The following is a 17,207-nucleotide window of genomic DNA, read 5'->3' on the forward strand; positions in this document are numbered from 1 at the left end:
AAGAAAGTTTATTTAAGAACAAATCAAAAGCTCCATTCATAATTTAGTAGCATGTTATTAATCCAACTGACAGCAACCCCGGCTGACTGCGTCATCGCTGCCTGGCGCGGCCGTTAGCGCTGCCAGCAATAAATAGGCCCGGCCTCCGACAGCCGAGCAGAGCCCGCTCCCGGGCAGCCTTTGGCACCGCGCTACGGAAACGGCTGCCACAGGCAAGGTGGAAGCAAAACCAGGCACCAGCCCGGTCTAACGGCAGCAGGGGTGCGTGCAGCCCGGCAAGGCTGTCACGGGCAGGGGCTTGGCAGGAGCACGCGGGCGCTGAGGCTTGGTCCCCAAAGCCACACGGGAAGAGAAAGGGGAAAGCCCCTGGCAGCCATCGGGGCTGGGGAAATGAGCCCAGTGGCCTTGGGCTGGTCCCTGGGGGAGTGGGGGGTCTGGGGGTTTCTGGGGCCATGAGGTAGGTGCGCAGCAGCCCTCTCCGTGCCCAGGGTAAGGGGGACCCCAGCCCCACCCGGGACTGGGACCCCCCGCTGCTCCCCGAGCTGGGCGGGTCGGGGGTCCGGGTGGTTTCCTCTGCAGTTTGGGCTCAACAGGACTCGTGTGTTTGAGTGCTGCGTGCAGCCGCTTCCCAGGGCCCAGGAGCAGCTCCCGCAGCGGCCACAGGGCCCAGCCTGCTCCCTGCTGGGGCTGGCACCAGCCCCTGCACCCTCCCATAAGTGGGGTTCATGCCCTGGGTGCCAAAGCTGGGCCCTGGCTCTGTTCTTCCTTATGTTTCTGCTCTGTGAGATGCAAAGGACCCGCGGGGACGAGGATGAGGAGCGGAGGAGCGGAGAGGCTGGGTATGCTCCTGGCTTCCTGCCCCATGTCAGAGGCAGGAGGGGGAGCTGGAAGTGTACCCAGGATGATCGCAGCCATGCTGGGGCCCCGGGGTGGGGGAAGCAGGCAGGGCTGGCCTGAGCAGCCCACGGGAGCCGGGCGAGCCCTCGGGCCACGGCTCAGTTCTTGCTGAAGCCCGTGGGATTCTGCAGCTGCCACCGCCACAAGTCCTCGCCTGCAACAGGGAGAGAGCAGTGAGGGCTGGGACAGGAGCGGGGCTGGCAGCGGCACAGGGCCTGCCGAGGAAGGGGAATCTCTTACACATCTTGTCCAGGCCAAAGGCAGCTTTCCAGCCCAGCTCCCGCTCTGCCAGCGCCGGGTTGGCGTAGCAGGAGGCCACGTCTCCCTCCCGCCGGCCCGTGATCTTGTACTTGATCTGCAGGGAGAGCAGCACCATGGGGGCTGGGGGCTCCTGGCTCTCAGCAGAGGGGACCCAGCCGAGCCCCAGGAGCTGAGGGAGCGGGTGCCAGCGGCTGCCAGACACAAGCACAAGGGCTGCAGTGGCATTGAGGGCTTGGGGGGGTGAAGGGGGGCCCTTGGGAGCAGCTGGCTCTGTGCCTGTGGCCCTGCAGGCTGCAGGTCAGACCTTACCTCCCTCCCTGAGGCTTTCTCCATGGCCCGGACCATCTGCAGGACGGAGTAGCCGGTGCCTGTGCCCAGATTGTAGATCTGTGAGGAGGAGAAGGGGCGTGGGTCAGCTTCTTTCAGAAGGGGAGAAGGGCCAGCCCCCCCTTAGCTCCCCTACGGCTGCGAGAGCCCAGCCCCGGCAGGGCTGCCCGCACCCCAGACAATGGCCCTCTGGGTACCTTGCAGCCACAGTTCTCCTTGAGCTTCTTCAAAGCAGCGATATGGCCCTTGGCCAAGTCCACGACGTGGATGTAATCCCGGACACCTGCGGGGACACAGAGGGTGAGCACAAATCCCTCCTGCCCAGGGCGCGGCTGGGCTGGGGGGCTGCGACGGACACCCCGGGGTACAGGGTGTCTCTGCTCCACCCCTTCTGCCACGCACCCGTTCCATCGTCCGTCTTGTAGTCGTTCCCAAACACGCTCAGGAATTCCCGGCGTCCCACGGCCACCTGCACAGAGGGACAAGCCCACGAGAGCCCCGTCAGCCTGTGCCCCACACAGGCACCGTGAGCCCAGGGGTCCTCAAAGGCTGCAACGGGGCAGTACCTGCGCCACGTAGGGCATGAGGTTGTTTGGGATCCCCTGAGGATCTTCTCCGATCACGCCCGACTCGTGGGCACCGATGGGATTGAAATAGCGCAGGAGAACGGCATTCCAGTCCTGGACACACACAAAAGGTGGCTGCCTGGGGAGGGTGTAGCGCTGTGCCGCACTGCCTGGTCACCCCAGCATGCTCCAGTGGGAAAAGACCTCAGTTCCCAGCCCCGCGCGCCTTGGGGCAGCTCCTCACCCTCTCTGCTTTGCAGAGATCTTGAATCATCTCCTCGATGAAGTACTTGGATTTGCCGTAGGGGTTGGTGCAGCCTCCGACCGGGTGGTTCTCATCCAGGGGCAGGTACCTGGGGTCTCCGTAGACGGTGGCAGAGCTGCTGAACACGATGTTCCTCACGCCGTGGGCTTTCATGGTCTGGGGAGCAGGGACCAGCCGCCGCTGAGCCAGCAAGCTCTGCGTCCGCCAGCTCAGCCGCGTGGCTCAGCCCTCCGCAGGCGGCAGCTCCCACCACGCAGGCAGCGTTACGCCCCTGGGACAGGGCTTGGGCAGCACCGCAGGGACCAGCTGCCGGCCAGCACAGCCACCCCAGAGCAGGATCACACCCAGCGCCCGTGCAGCCCCCAGCACCACACGCTGCCTCCCAGCTCGGCTCACCTCCAGCAGCCGGATGGTCCCGGTGAGGTTCACCCTGTAGTACTCCAGGGGCTTCTGCACAGACTCCCCCACTGCCTTCAGCCCCGCAAAGTGCATCACGGCTGAGAAACAGTGCTGCAGCGGGAGAAAGCGCTCGGTGTTAGTGCCACAGCAACAGGAGACAGAAGCTTCGGGCAGAAACCGGCCAGAAGTCTCCCCAGGAGTCTCACTCGGCCAGCCCGTGTGGTCTCCATGGTCCAGAGGAACATTTGCTCGTCATGGCATTTCCTCACCCCTGTCCTCCCTGTTCAGCTCCTGCCCAGTCCACATCTCCCTCCTGGCTCCCACCCCCAGCACAAACCCCTCTCGCCCCTTGGAGCCCATGAAGCCACCCTGAGGCACTACAGCTCTTGCTCTCACCTTACTGAAGAGCTCCTGCAGTGCTGCCTCGTCAGTGATATCCAGCTCCTGGAAGAGGATGGGCTGATGCACGATCTGCTGCACACGCCGGAGGCTCTCGGGGAGCGCGTCTGCCCCTGGGGAGATGGATGGGGGTGGGGCACTGGGATAGCTGGAGGTCCTGGCACCGGCCGAGAGGGCCAAGCCCCTTCCACAGGAAGGGATGAAGGCTCGCCGTACCTCGGATGGCATTGTGAAAGTTGTCTATGACCACGGGGACGTAGCCAGCCTCCACCAGCTCCAGCACACAGTGGCTGCCGATGTAGCCAGCTCCACCGGTCACCAGGATCTTCTCCGCCATGGTTCCCTGGGGGAGGAAAGGCCCTTCAGTGCAGAGCGCTGTGTGAGGTGGGCACGGCAGCCAGGGCTCCGGGAGGGAAGGGGCAGGCAGGACCTGGACACTGTCACGTCAGCACTGCCTCAGGCACTCCCTGTGCTTGGCCCAGCCAGTGCCAGGGCCACATCCGGACAGGAACGGGCTGGGCGGGCTGTAGCACACCCTGCCAACGTGGTTCACCGCTCCTGGACAGGGAGGGTTTAACTGACGCTTGTCACGTGCCAGGAAAAAACCCTTGTTCTTCCTGTCAAATCCAGTCAAGATCCTGGTGTCACCCATATCGCACAGCGCAAAGCCCTCGGGCTAATTCACCCCTAAGCACAGGGGCAGGGAGTCGCCTAATGGCATTAACCTGGGTGGTCTCCACGGGGGCATCAGCTCTGCCCTTTTCCTCCCATTCCCCTTTTTAGCTCCAGCTCTGCAATCCCTTCTCTGCAGCAGCCCCGGCAGTCCCTCCAGCCTCCCCTCCCTTGCCCAGCGCTGGCCCTGTCCCACCCCTGCTTCCCAGGAAGGTGGGCACTGGGTCACTGCAGGCGACAGGGGCATTTGCTGGCATCCACAAAGCGGAATCCTGGCAGCGAACCCGCAAGCAAGCTCCCATCCCCGGGAAGCGAGCAGTGGCTCCCGCCCAGGGGGAAGGAGGGAGAATCCCCTTTATACCCAAGCCATGTGGGGGCAGCCCAGGGCAGGTTTCCACCGGACCCACAGGCACTCTCAGAGCTGCATTTCAGGCTGAAAAACCAAACCGAAGCCCCTCAGCCGCGCTGCCCTGTGTCTGCTGCCAGCCCCAGGACAGGCCGGGGCCTGAGCCGGGCAGGCAAGGGCCGCAGAGCCAAACCAACGCTGCCTTCAGCCGGGCAGCGGCCCGCGGGACCGGGCTACCCGCGGGTCTGGCCCGGGAGCTACCCGGGGAGCCGGGGCCAGGGCTGCCTGTGGGGCCGGGACCGGGGGGCCCTGTGGGGCCGGGGGGGCGCCGAGGGCCTGGATTTACCTCAGGGGCCCGGGGGTTACCTCAGGGGCTGAGGGGGGTTACCTCAGGGGCCCGGGCCGCAGCAGCTCCCTCTCGCTCCCGCCCCCGTCGGCCGCTCACCCGTCGCTCCGGTCGCCTCCCGCCGCCGCGCTCGCTCTGCCCCTGCGCCGTGTGCGGCCCCTTTAAGGCCCGGCCGCGCTCCCCGCCCCGCGCGGTGCCACGCGCCCCGCTCTCCCATGGAAACGCGTCACCGCCGCTCCGGCGACGGGGCGGCAGCAGGGACAAAAAACACAGGGCGCGCATGCGCGGGACGCGCCGGCCACGCCCCACAGGGCGGGGAGCACCGCTGCGGGACGGCGGCTATTGGCGAGCGCGGAGAAGGGCGTGGCCACACCAGACCCCGCCCGGAGGGGCGACACGGGCACGGTCCCGCAGCGCCCCCTGCTGGCGGGAGGACTCCACCGAGTTCCGGGCTGAAGCCCCGCCCTATTTATTCACCGATTCCGGCTCATTTCAGGGCTACGGTTTATTTAATCGTTCCAGCTTAAGGAATGCGGAGGGACGGTCCTGTCTGCAGAGAAAGGCACCAGTTTAGTTAAACCAAATTTCTAATAGTTTAGAATATTAAACAATGTGTTTATTACTCCAAGTAGTTAGAAGTATCTTACAACAGATACAGTCTGTCATTACAACCCCTAAACTCCAAGACAGAAGGCCCAAGGCTGCCCCTTGACACCTGAACGACGATGGGGAGCCTTCCGATTTCGGTCTCAACGTTTGGAGCGAGGAGAGAGAAGGGACGAAGGGTCAAGCCTGACCCTGAGAAGTGCTCTGACCGGAAAAGCTGTGGTTTATCTTACGGCAACACACTCTTGAGGTAGACGTTACTTGACGCTGCTCTGAGCCGGTGCCGCAGAACACAGCTCCGTCCTCTGCGGGGAGGCAAGCGCTGCGTCCACCACCTCCCCCTCGGCCCAGCCGCGTCCTCCCTTTTCCAAGGCAAATGGCGAACGTCTTCAAGGTTGAGTACAGCATTCTCATCTTCTTCATTTCTTCATAGATTGTGGTGGGTTATGCGCTTCCCCTCCTGCGCAGAGGCTGGAAGGAGCACTGAAGATCCGAGGCAGCAGAACGGAGGGGAATCCCGGCCAGCGCCGGATCCTTGCTTTCTTTTTGACCCAAGGAGGAACTCGATTCGGTATCACAGCCTGCAAGACGCCTGGGACACTTTGGAATTGGTTCGTCTGTTGAGAGCATTGCAAATAAACGTGCCCACGTCCACCAGCTTCTGCAGATCCACACCCTTCACGGGGAAAAAAAAAGAGAAGACACGCCTTGGTACCGGTTCTGCCACGTAAAGCTGCCCAGTAACAACTGGCATCACTGGGGGAGGCTGGGAGGGGGTGAGGGAGCCTGTGGGGTACTTCAGCGACTACGCCCGGGCTCCCTGGGCCAAGCTCCGAACCCTCGCTGCAGCCCGAACAGAGCCATGGCGCGAGAGGCTCGGCTGGGGCAGGCGCAGGCGGCTGGCGCTCACCGTGTGGACCCCCAGGCCGTTCAGCATGTACACCACATCCTCCGTCGCCACGTTCCCAGAGGCCCCTTGGGCGTAGGGGCAGCCTCCAAGGCCAGCGACGGAAGCATCAACCACGCTCACGCCCATCTGCAAACAAAACCACCATCGGTAAACTCCTCTTGCAGGACAAACCACAGTCCTGCTCCTCAGATCTGCGGTTCGCAAGCAAGCTCAAAGGAAATCCTCGAGGAAGGACGCTAAACTGCAAGGAATCTCACCTGAAGCGCTACCAAGATGTTGGCAAGAGCTTGCCCGTAGGTGTCATGGCAGTGGACGGCAAGAGCCCCAACGGGCACCTCCTTCATGACAGCCGTCAGCATCTCCTTCATGCTCCCCGGGGTCCCAATGCCAATGGTGTCACCCAGAGAAATCTCGTAGCATCCCATCGAGTACATCTTCTTCGAGACCTGCCCGACAGCCAAGACGCTTACTGAGGAGGCGGCTTTGTCACTGCCCTCCCCAGAGCTGGAGACGCGCTGTACAGAGGAACCGGAGCACGCCCCCCTGTGGCACCGCAGCCAGGAGGCTTCTCTGGGATCAAAACTCTCCAGGCCCCCACGCTTCCCCGAGCCCCCCCGCACATTTCAGCCCGACTCCGCCCCCCCTCCCTGCGGTGGCAGCTAGCTGTACCCCTCCCCAGCCTTCGGTTAAACAGTTGGACACATCCTCCAGCTCCCCCTGCCCAATGCACATCCACAAAAGGGAGCCAAAAACCTCTGAGAAGTTCTGGTTACATTTATGAGGAACTCACCTCTGCAACTTTAGCTGCAGAAATCTTCCCTTCATAGGGACACCCAAGGACACAGGAAACGTATCTACGGTGACAAAAAAAAAAAATCACACTTTTAGCTACAGAACTGAAGTGAGATTATATCGGCCAAATTAGACAGGGCTTGTGCTGCATCTTGCACGCTCTGTACAATGGAAGAATTAATTTCATCTGCTCATAATTAGCCAGTGGACAAAGCTTACACTATTAACTATTCAACAATTATTTCTTCCACAGACATGAAAAATTTGCCAAGACAAGAGTACACAGGACAGTTAGGTTAGTGGATCTACGCGCTTCCACGTGGAATGTCTGCCAGGCAGCTAGTGTGATCCTGGATCATTTGGTAAAGCTGAAGACAGAACAATTACACGCAGGGTGAATCCATCGGGAAGAGTGTAAACTGTCACGAGTGGTACAGGCACCTGGAACCCTGCTAGTGTTGGGGGGGGTCCAAATTAATGCTTCTCAACATGCTGAGCTCCCACGGACTTGGACCCACCCAGGTAGAGAGACAGACCCCAAAAAAAGGTGAAGTTTAAAAGAAATCCCACTCCCTGGCGCTGCACGGGCTGGACTCCAAAGAGATGAATTCAAGCAGTTGCACCTCTCCACACGACCTGCTCGACGCTCAGTTGGCAGCAGGAACGTCTTACCCCCGGACAGGAATGCTGGCTGCTCTGGCCGCGGTCATCACTTCACCGAATCTCTCCAGGCTCTCCGCTATGGAGCAGTTGATGTTCTTCTTAGTGAAGAGCTCAGATGCTGCTCCAAAGATCGACACTTCTTTGGCTCCCGCTGCCACCTGCCAACAGAAGGCACGAAGCGAGCTGATTTCTCTTGCAAGGGAAATGACAAGCGTGACAATGACTACGGTTCTCTCATTTTACAAAAAATATTTTTTCCCCAGTTCTTCCCCGAATAACTCAGTTGTTTTCTCAGTTCATTCTACAGCAAAAATATGACGACACATCCAGGTTTGTCTTAAATGGAAGTGTAAGGTTACAGACGCAGCAGTAACGCTACATCTGCCAGAGGTACTCGGGAGGGCTGTGGGACACGCGGATAAGACTGAAAGCATCACTGTCAACTAAAAGCAACTTTTTTTTTTCTTTTAAGTATCAAGTTTTTTTCTATTATAAACAACAGGTTTCTATTTCCCCAGCAAAGTGATCCCTTGTAAAGGAAGTACAAGACGAGGCTGCTGCCTGCCAGGACGAAAGATGCGTTTCCCAGGCCTAACCACAGCCGAAGTGTTCCTTTGCAGGCAACCCTGCACACGAGGCACCGAGAACATCCAGACGTCGCCATCTCTTACCGCGGCCTGAAACCCTTTCAGATTAGGGGTCAGCACAGGATAACTGACACCGGGCAACTTATTAATCCCTTGCATGACTTCAGTATGGTCAGCCATCTGCAAAGTAAAGGAGGAAAAGGGTTCTAAGGTGACAACATCCACTTCTGCAGATTATAAAATAAGTTTTAAAATTTATTGTTATAATGGGAACAGAAATACTTGGGAATAAGAGAAATGGCCCTCTGCAGAGCAAAGAGCATTGCACGCTGCGAAGGATCACAGTTCAGTCACCCAGCAGAGCCAGCACCAACACGCGCCCGACCAGCTGTTTGCACCCGAGCCGTACGTTTGCTCTTTCGCAGGGTCCAAAGGGCAGGTCTGGGATATCGCAAGCTCCTTCATTTGGCTTTGCTGCTTCTTGTGCAGTTACAAAGCACGGTAACAAGGACTTTGGAGCAAGCAGAATCTTTTCTCTGGGTTAGTATCTATTATTCGGTGTTTCTACAACTCACAGTTGTGAGCCTCGTTTGAAAACTGACCTGAGGAACCCATTTGGGAGAAACAAAGCTGGTGGCCTCTATGACCTGAAGCCCCGTCTCTGACAGCATATTGATCAGATTGATTTTCACCGCTGTCGGCACAACGTTCTAAGCAGACAACAAGAAAAAAAGACCTTCAGTTATTATTTCCACGATAAACTTCTCCACCTCCACCAACCCCCCCCACCTCTACTAACTTTTCCACCCCTACTAAAACCCCCACCCCTACTAATTTTTCAACCCCTACTAAACCCCCCCACCCCTACTAAACCCCCCCTACCCCTACTAACTTTTCCACCCCTACTGAAGCCCCCCACCCCTACTGAAGCCCCTTAACTCTATTAACACCCCCCCGCCTCCACAACCCCCCCGCCTCCACACCCCCCCCGCCTCCACACCCCCCCCTCGCCTCCACAAACCCCCCCCTCGCCTCCACAAACCCCCCCCGCCTCTACTAAACCCCCCCACCTCCACAAACACCCCCCCCCATCTTTCACCATCAAAACCCGCATTTAAGAAACAAACCACCCTGCCGGTGGGGCACAACGGCAGGAGAAGGCCTCCGGCCCTACCTTCTCGTTCTGCAGCCCATCTCGCGGCCCCACCTCCACCACCTTCACACGCCTCGGGAAGGCTCCGGCCGCGGCGCTCACCTGCGGGCATAGAACGGCGTCAACCCGGTCCCGTGTCCGTCCTCCCCCCTCCATCCCCGGCCCAGCTCACCGGCCGCAACGCCAAGGCCCGACGCGGGTGCAGCAGCCGCGCCGCCGCCATGCCTGCCCTGCTTCACGTGACCGCGCTCACCCCTCCCACGTGATCCGAGGGAGGGGGTGTGGCCTCAGGGTCACATGACAGCAGCGCCGCTGCGTTCCCGGTGTGGAAGCGGGGTCAGCGCTCGGGGACCTCAGGCCCCGTCCCCGTCCCCGTCCCCGTCCCCGTCGGAGGAGCCCCCACCTCGTACCTGCCCGTCCCGCCGCAGCGTCCCGGTAGCGCACCGGGGCATGTTTTCCCTCCCGACACCGGCAACCGCTCGTCCTCCGCTCCCTCACACGACGGCTTTTCCGTCGGTTCGGCCCCGTTAAATAAACGCGGCCCTGTTTGCTTTGGGTGGGCCCCTTCCCCGCTCCAGAGGTTACCGGCGTGACGGGGTTGGAAGGGGCCGTCGCCCCGTTGTCCCCTCCCGTGTGGGGTTTTTTTCCCACCCCCATGTGTCGGTACCGGCGTCATCGCCGGAGCGCGGGGGGGTTGGGAAGCCAGGGTCAGTTCTCCGAAGCGGTTTGTCAGCACAGATCGTTCTTTTGTCGGTTGAGTAACGGCGCCTGCGATGCCAGCCCGGCACGTGTCCCGGCCCCCGGGGCTTCGCTTGCGCCAGACCCTCGGTGTTTGGGCAAATTTCGCTCGCAGCGCGTCGTTCGGTGACTGAAGCAACGGCGTGGGGCCTTCACAACAACGTCTGCACTGCAGAGGCACGCGCTGTCACCCGGTGTTTCATCATTTAAGTACGTCCTGTTCAACCCCTTTCGGGAAGTTCAACACTAACGCAGGAAACCTTGTTTTGCCGAATCAGCAGAATCATAGAAAGTTTTGGGTCGGAAGGGACCCCTAGAGGTCATCTAGTCCAACCCCCCCGCAGCGAGCAGGGACACCGCTAACTAGATCAGGTTGCTCAGAGCCCTGTCCAACCTGGTCTGGAATGTTTCCAGGCATGGGGCCTCCACCACCTCTCTGGGCAACCCGTTCCAGTGTTTCACCACCCTCATTGTAAAGAATTTCTTCCTTATATCCAGCCTAAACCTGCCCTGTTTTAGTTTAAAACCATTACCCCTCGTCCTGTCACTGCTGTCTCTGCTAAACAGATTGTCCCCGTCTTTCCTATCGGCTCCCTTTAAGTATTGAAATGCTGCAATCAGGTCTCCCCGCAGCCTTCTCTTCTCCAGGCTGGACAAGCCCAACTCCCTCAGCCTGTCCTCACAGGAGAGGTCAGCAGAAGTCAGAGGTTCGGTTCAGACTGGTGGCTCCTCTGTTAAATTCACCTGAGAACAAAAACTCTTCTGCTCGCAGCTGTCTCCACCACAATATAAACTGAAGTTAGTTCATGGATTTGAAGTTAGTTAACAGATTTGTATTAGATTATGATTCCCTATAGCTGATTTCTTCCAGAACTCTTCAAACAAGCAGCTTCCATTATCTTTATTCGTGATGAAAGTACGTGATCGTCATTGCTTCAGCCAATACCAGAGTAATACAACACATCTTATCAAGCACTTCTTTTCATGCAACTACATCACACGCACGAACCCGCGATGGCACTGCTGTTGGTCTTCACTAGAAGATGCCCACCACACACAAGCCTTCAGGATTCCACATGTACGAGTATCACATTGGTTATCAAAATTAATTTCGACGTGTAATTAAGCCAGGGCAGCGGCAGGGCCTGCTCCTGCCCGGGAGGTGCGGGCCCTGCTGCCGTGCGCAGCCCGGCTCACCGGCGCTGGCCACACGCAGGTGGACGTGGACACAGCTCCCGCTGCTCCACCTCCGGCGAGCTGCTCCAGCAGCCTGAAGACCCTCACCGCCAGCACGTGCCTCTCCTCCTCCTCGCAGACACGCATCCCCCTGTTCACGCTCTACACCCGGGTGGGGCCTGGCCTCACACCCCAGCGTGGGTCCTCTCAGCTAACACCAACCCTCTTCAGTCTCCCACCAACTCCGAGCCCATCCAACGCCATCCCCTGCGATCACAGCAGTGAAGCAGCGAAACCCAGCTTTACATCAAGAAACCTTCTTGCTCCAAGCGTGGATGTTCGGCTCACGGGCGCTCACACCCCAGCGGAATGCTGCAAAGGACGTCCCAGCCTCGCGCTGCTGAGCAGAGGTCAGTCCGTTGCTGCCAAACAAGGCCCACTAATGAACAGACCGCTTGCAGGCAGAAGATATTACAAGAGAGATTCTTGTAAGAGAAAAACAATTTATTCCACAATAAATGACTTAATTTGAAAGAAAGGCAGGGGGAGATTGCCGGTTCCACCTCGCAGCAGTCACTTCACACCCTCCAGCCTGAGGGCCCAGCCAGACTGAGGAGGCAGAGGAGACGGAAGCAGGCACGGCAAAGTCACAAGCAGTCCCTCGCCTGGGGCCTTCTGCCACTTCAGAGTCCCCGCAAAACCCAACATCGTCACCTGCAGAGGAGGGCAGGGGGAACGCCCGGTTGTAGGTCGCACAGGTACCTTCCACTGGAACACCCCAGCACACCCCACACACGTTTGCCGTCTCTGTGCAGCACTGCCCACGCATTCGGGGCAGCCCTGCACATCTCCGCAGTGCACAGAAGGTAACGTATGGGATATCCTGGGAGCATACATTTGACTGTAGTTTGTTGGGGATTTTGGGTTTTTTTTACGGAGCAGGCTTTACCTCTGTTTATTTAGAGCAAAGGGCACGCTAGCATTTGCGTCACTAACAATTGCATTCACAACTAGCGGGTCAGTGCACCTGACTGGAAGTTGAGATGCCAATACCAGTGACTCCTTCCATGGGTGAGGCTTCTTACTGGCTTCACCTCCCTGTGCCAACAGCGTCAAAAGACTCTGGGGGAGAAGCGTCTCTGCCTGTTCCACGGCAGACCGCGAGCCTGTCCTGGCAAGTCCTACCCAACCTTCTGTGTTAACGGTGAGCCGAAGCCTGGAGAATAACTTGGGATGCCGCAAGGATCTGGAGGGAGGCCACAGCACCCCAGAACAAGAAGTATGGGATGACAACTTCCCCACTCTCCCCAGTTTCCAAACAAAGTCAGGCTGGACCTTCCCAGCCCACACGTGCCCAAGGTGGGCTCTCAGAGTGCATTATCTTTTTTTTCCCAAGCTCCTTACTTGTGTGGCTGGGGATGGAGCGGGCGAGGACAGCTCTAAGACGTTGCCCCGAGGCCAGGTCAGGAAGATGGCGTAGACAACTGGCCCCTTAGAAGTGTACCTAAGAGAGCAAGAGTTCAGCAAGGTGAGGAACCCCATAAGAGAGAGGATCAGACAAGAGCTTGACCTTTTCAGACAGCACGGCAACACCGACTGACCTGCTGTCACCGCACAGGGGTCACCTACTTTCCCCTCATTCCGAAATTTGTCACTTTGGACCCACCATTTCAGCATTGGCTGATGAAACCCAAAGTCCGTGCGTGCTTCCTAAAAGCAAATGTCATTTGCCAATCTGTCCTTGCCTTAGCTGGTGGTCAACAGAGCGGATATGCTGCCTTATCCTGATCTCAATCTAGCATTTCTAGACTGAACCCACTTGAGGAAAAAAAAGCCAACTCCGTTTTGTAGCATTTCTGGCTCCTGACTCACTATGCTCTTCTGTCAGTACAAATCTAACAGTTGGGTGACAGTGATTAGTACCATTATACAACAGCTTAAAAGCAAAGATCACTACATTTACAAACACTATGTGTGAAGATGAACTACACTTGTGCAACTTATACTAGCCAGGACCACTACTCACACAGTCCTGACAGCAGCAGCATGGAAATTTTTGTAATGGAAGAGTTGTTTTTTTCCAAATCAACCAAGATGGATGAAGTCCTGATTTTTATTCTCTTCTTTCAAGCAAGATATTCCTTAGATAATACCATAGGGCTGTATCTGAGCACTCCAACTGTGGGATATTACCTAAATGCCATCTGCAGCTGATGGCAACACTTCAGAGTGGACCAAATTTAAGAACAAATACAAAAGAAACCTCAGCTCTGCAAGTCCCAGCCCAGATCAACAAAGCAACAGAGGTACTGAGCAACAGAGTCCTTACCAGACCGTGTCTGTGCTGTTCTCCATCTGTACTCTCCAGGGCTTTGACTCATAAATTGCCTCCCCATTCATGTCCAGCCACCTCCCAAGGGCCAGAAGTCTTTCTTGGAAGATGGGGACAATCACCCCTTCTTTCGTAGGTCCCACATTCAGAAGGTAGTTGCCTCCAAAACTCACAGTCTGCACTAGCTCCTGTGACAGACAAACCAAGGTAACAAATGGCATTATCTTCACTTCTGACAACAAAGAAATGTGGGCTTTGTCCTCATCAATTGCTCCTTTAACTCTAGCCTGGCTGTATGAAACACCTGACAGCTCTTTCTGCGAGTAGGAGGATGAAGGAAACCTCTAATTCTCAGTAACTCCCCCACACCGGTTACTCTTGATTTCAAAGTTTCTTACCTCAATGATACTTTCCTCATCCATTAACTCAGCAATGTGCATGTTGCTTCGATAGCCCCAGGAAAGCCTGTCAATGGAGGAGCACATCTCCCACTTGTGAGCTGGCAGGGTCCCTGGCTTGTATTTGTCAGCACAATTGTAGTAGCCTCCATGATGGCAAGAGCAGTTATTACACCAGCGATCATTAACAACAACAGTGTCCTGAAAGAAGACACAAAGCTCAGCAGGGAGAATGTTTTGTCTTGGACGTTTCAGTTTGCATTCATCCCTCCTAAGTCAGCAAAGGCATCTAACTTAGGAGGTAAATACCTAAACCCCCCTGGGTAATCAACGGAGAGAGAGAGGATCCTCCAGAGAAGGCTGAAGCCCTCTCTGCGAGAACCTCTCTCTACTCACTCAGGTAAAAGTTGGGGCAACAAGGTTCCTGGCCTCCGATCCTCCCACACGTGTGCTGGGAAGGACACCAGAGCCTTCTCATACCAGCACAGTGTGAGCTTCTTATTTTTTGTGAGAGCACAAAGCACATCTGGCACCTGTCAAGCGGGTTTCTGATTTGATCACATTCACATCTCACTGCTGCCACATCTTCCACACCCACAAAATGCTAGAGGCCCTGAGGGACAGCTGAGAGCGGTACCTTGACGGGACTATCGTTATAAAGCCAGGCAAGGAAAGAGGTAGAATTCCAGTACGACTCCGGAGCTTCCCAGTCTCCATCCGACCAAATCAAGTCTGGTTTATATCTAACAGAAAGATGATCGTTATTTCAAAATAGCTTATCCTATCCTACCCCAAAGGAAGCACTGTGATTCTTGCATCTGGAGTCTAGCTTCACTTCCTCTTCCTATTGCCTGACATCACCAGGAGGTTTACGCTATCAGTTTCTGCTTCAGACAAAGCTTTAAGCAAGGTTCTTGCAGCCGCAAAGAATGACGTGTTGATCACAGCTCAAGAGAGGATGCAATTCTTCAAAAAAAGAGAAGACTGCATCTCAAAGGCAATTATGAGGCACATTCTTGACCTGGGACAACGGCAATTCTGAGCAACATGTGTCCAAGCCTCGTACTTTTATCAACAAGGGGGAGCAAGGCAAGGATGTAAATTCACAGTGAAACTGCTCTTCTACTCTACCTACATACTAAACAGCTTGCTCCACCTTCAAAGGCGCTCTGCAAGAAAAATGCATCTCTACCTTATTCCACAAGTTAGGCTGTCCACAGGGCAAATGTGAACCCCTTTTCTAATTACTGCAAATCATTACTGATAAGTAACAGATTTGCCTTGGCAAAAATGAACATTTGTCACCTCTCTTCTCTGCGTCCACTTTGCATCTTTCTCTATAGCACTGAAACCAGGAAATGCTCTTGATTCCTAACTGGTTGCAGCTCTTACTTTAGGACAAGATCATAAAGTTCTGGCATGGTCTTCTTTAAAACGAAGTTCTGGGTCTGGAAGCCACTTTCTTTGTCAGCTAGATAGAGCGGATTAAACCACTCTAACAGAGAGTGATACAGTCCATAGCGTATGTGGCTGAAGGACAGAAAACACAGAGGAAAGAGTTAGGCTGGCAGCAGGGATTAAGAACCAGTGGCAGATTAGATTACTGGCATTATTATTTTACAGAAGATTTCATGACTTTGCAAGCACTAATTTTTTCATATTAAACTCCTCGTTTTCTGCTCTCTGACAAGAACAGCCACGAGAATTCAGTGCACGCAGATGAATGGAACCGCAGGGTTTGGCAGTGCCATACCTCTCCCTGAGGGCCTCTCCCAGCTCTCCTACAAGATCTCGGTGGGGCCCCGTATCCAGAGAATTCCAGTTCCAGGACACGGGCGACCCCCAGTTGGTGAAGCCTTCATGATGCTTCGTGGTCAGCACCACATACCTGATGGGGAAAAAAGCCCTCGATCAGGATGACAAAGGAACTACCCAAGATATTCCCCAGCCTCACTGGCAAACCCAGTCCCTAAGAAAGCAAGGGACTGAATAACCATGCTGTGAGGAGCCCTTTTTCATTACCCTTTAAATTTAGAAGCAATTACAAGAGTAACAGAGGTTTTCAATGGATTTTAATGCTGGAAAACAACGAACAATCAAGACTTAGGAAGTAGCAAGACCTGTTATCTCCTCAGCACCCTGGGCACGACCCCTCAGGGATCTACAGTGGGACCCCCAATCCCTTAGGGATCCCCAGACTTGGCCCTTCCAGCCCCTCCAGGACCCCTGCATCCTCCTGGGGACCCCAGGCACAGCCCCCCCCATCCTCTCCAGGCCCTTCCTTCCCCTCAGGGACCCCCATACATGTTCCTCCATAGCATCAAGGACCCCTGGGCACGGCACTCATCCCCTCAGGGACCCCCATCCCCTCAGGGACCCACAGAAATGACTCCCCCATCCCCTCAGGAATCCTCAGAAATGGCTCCCCGTGCCTTCAGGGATCCCCAGGCATGGCACTGATCCCCTCAGGGACCCGCAGAAATGGCTACCCCATGCCCTCAGGGACCCCCGAGCACGGCACTCATCCCCTCAGGGACCCCCATCTCCTCAGGGACCCTCAGAAATGGCTCTGCCGAACCCTCAGGGACCCCCATCCCCACCCCTCCATCCCCTCAGGGACCCCCGCCGCCCCAGCCGGTGCCCGACGCTGACCTGGCACCAGCCCGCTGGAAGAGCTGGGCCCACTCGCGGGGCTGGAAGTCGCTAGCGGTGAAGCGAGGCGCGAAGTCCGCGTAGGTGGTGCCGGGCGGGTACCGGCGCTGCACGAAGCGCTCGTAGTCGGCGCGGTGCTCGCCCTGCCAGTGCCACCAGAACCACTCGGAGCCCCAGGCCGGGACGGAGAACACCCCCCAGTGCACGAACACCCCCACCTTGGCCTGGTCGAACCAAGCCGGCAGCGGCCTGGCGTCCAGGCTGGCCCAGTCGGGGCGGTAGCGCGGCGAGGCCAGCGCCGGGCCCAGCGCCGCCGCCAGCCACAGCAGCCCGCCGGCCGCCATGCTGCCGCGTGACGTCACGCCGCCGCCGCCATGGCTACCGAGGGGCCGCCGGTTCGAGGCTGCGCTCCGCCTGGCAGCGGGGCTGGGGCCTCCTTCCTCCCCCCTTCCCTCCTTCCCTCCCTCCCAGCCCGGCCCTGCCCCGCTGCAGCCGCCCGTATGCCCCCGCCTGAGGTCGGAGCCTCTGTGGTCATCCCCTGAGGGGCCCACGGGGCCGGCCCCATGGCAGCTCGGCCTCTGTGAGACCCCTCTCCCCTGGCCCGCCCGGGCAGCCAGAGCAGGCCCAGGGTCTGGCTCCAAAACCCGCACGTGAGGGCCGGGTGCCTTCTCTGGGGAAACAGGGCAGAGTCCAAGGGCCTTGTGGCCAGGCCCCGTGCCGGG

General features: G+C 57.4%; 3 protein-coding genes across 5 annotated transcripts; all 3 read right to left on the minus strand.

The window, feature by feature from the left end:
* Positions 1 to 901: 901 nt before the first annotated feature.
* GALE (UDP-galactose-4-epimerase) lies at positions 902 to 4,722 on the minus strand. Of its 2 annotated transcripts, none has more exons than XM_075438142.1 (11): positions 4,521 to 4,722; positions 3,331 to 3,457; positions 3,112 to 3,227; positions 2,713 to 2,826; positions 2,296 to 2,472; positions 2,052 to 2,165; positions 1,888 to 1,954; positions 1,683 to 1,768; positions 1,468 to 1,545; positions 1,138 to 1,252; positions 902 to 1,051 (listed from the first exon to the last, which is right to left on the minus strand). In XM_075438142.1, the coding sequence occupies exons 2-11, from the start codon at positions 3,449 to 3,451 to the stop codon at positions 996 to 998; spliced, it is 1,044 nt and encodes a 347-aa protein (XP_075294257.1). In that variant the 5' UTR covers positions 3,452 to 3,457; positions 4,521 to 4,722; the 3' UTR covers positions 902 to 995. The 2 variants fall into 2 exon arrangements, with proteins under 2 accessions (XP_075294257.1, XP_075294256.1); XM_075438141.1 differs by having other exon boundaries at positions 4,578 to 4,656.
* A 246-nt stretch (positions 4,723 to 4,968) lies between these two features.
* HMGCL (3-hydroxy-3-methylglutaryl-CoA lyase) lies at positions 4,969 to 9,809 on the minus strand. 2 transcript variants are annotated; one of them, XM_075438066.1, is made up of 9 exons: positions 9,600 to 9,809; positions 9,211 to 9,291; positions 8,639 to 8,746; positions 8,121 to 8,216; positions 7,459 to 7,607; positions 6,785 to 6,848; positions 6,252 to 6,440; positions 5,995 to 6,120; positions 4,969 to 5,760 (listed from the first exon to the last, which is right to left on the minus strand). In XM_075438066.1, the coding sequence occupies exons 1-9, from the start codon at positions 9,639 to 9,641 to the stop codon at positions 5,659 to 5,661; spliced, it is 957 nt and encodes a 318-aa protein (XP_075294181.1). In that variant the 5' UTR covers positions 9,642 to 9,809; the 3' UTR covers positions 4,969 to 5,658. The 2 variants fall into 2 exon arrangements, with proteins under 2 accessions (XP_075294181.1, XP_075294180.1); XM_075438065.1 differs by lacking the exon at positions 9,600 to 9,809 and adding an exon at positions 9,362 to 9,556.
* A 1,036-nt stretch (positions 9,810 to 10,845) lies between these two features.
* On the minus strand, positions 10,846 to 16,829 carry FUCA1 (alpha-L-fucosidase 1). The gene is made up of 8 exons (XM_075438119.1): positions 16,486 to 16,829; positions 15,587 to 15,721; positions 15,226 to 15,363; positions 14,471 to 14,576; positions 13,834 to 14,034; positions 13,433 to 13,623; positions 12,508 to 12,607; positions 10,846 to 11,817 (listed from the first exon to the last, which is right to left on the minus strand). The coding sequence occupies exons 1-8, from the start codon at positions 16,827 to 16,829 to the stop codon at positions 11,677 to 11,679; spliced, it is 1,356 nt and encodes a 451-aa protein (XP_075294234.1). The 3' UTR covers positions 10,846 to 11,676.
* Between the last annotated feature and the right edge of the window lie 378 nt (positions 16,830 to 17,207).

Source organism: Opisthocomus hoazin, chromosome 17 (genome assembly GCF_030867145.1).
Source record: "Opisthocomus hoazin isolate bOpiHoa1 chromosome 17, bOpiHoa1.hap1, whole genome shotgun sequence".
NCBI classification, from domain to species: domain Eukaryota; kingdom Metazoa; phylum Chordata; class Aves; order Opisthocomiformes; family Opisthocomidae; genus Opisthocomus; species Opisthocomus hoazin.

What these genes read in the sequence shown, in the direction of transcription:
- FUCA1 (XM_075438119.1), bottom strand. Translation starts at nt 16,829, where the DNA reads ATGGCGGCCGGCGGGCTGCTGTGGCTGGCGGCGGCGCTGGGCCCGGCG. An exon ending in GGAGAGGCCCTCAGGGAGAG is followed by an intron (nt 15,364 to 15,586) that starts GTATGGCACTGC and finishes TCTGTCCTTCAG; the next exon opens with CCACATACGCTATGGACTGT. An exon ending in ATGAGGAAAGTATCATTGAG is followed by an intron (nt 13,624 to 13,833) that starts GTAAGAAACTTT and finishes TGTCTGTCACAG; the next exon opens with GAGCTAGTGCAGACTGTGAG.
- GALE (XM_075438142.1), bottom strand. Translation starts at nt 3,451, where the DNA reads ATGGCGGAGAAGATCCTGGTGACCGGTGGAGCTGGCTACATCGGCAGC. An exon ending in TGCAGGAGCTCTTCAGTAAG is followed by an intron (nt 2,827 to 3,111) that starts GTGAGAGCAAGA and finishes CTCCCGCTGCAG; the next exon opens with CACTGTTTCTCAGCCGTGAT. An exon ending in CTTTGGCCTGGACAAGATGT is followed by an intron (nt 1,052 to 1,137) that starts GTAAGAGATTCC and finishes TCCCTGTTGCAG; the next exon opens with GCGAGGACTTGTGGCGGTGG.
- HMGCL (XM_075438065.1), bottom strand. Translation starts at nt 9,412, where the DNA reads ATGGCGGCGGCGCGGCTGCTGCACCCGCGTCGGGCCTTGGCGTTGCGG. An exon ending in CTCCCAAATGGGTTCCTCAG is followed by an intron (nt 8,217 to 8,638) that starts GTCAGTTTTCAA and finishes TTTACTTTGCAG; the next exon opens with ATGGCTGACCATACTGAAGT. An exon ending in ACATCTTGGTAGCGCTTCAG is followed by an intron (nt 6,121 to 6,251) that starts GTGAGATTCCTT and finishes TTTTGTTTGCAG; the next exon opens with ATGGGCGTGAGCGTGGTTGA.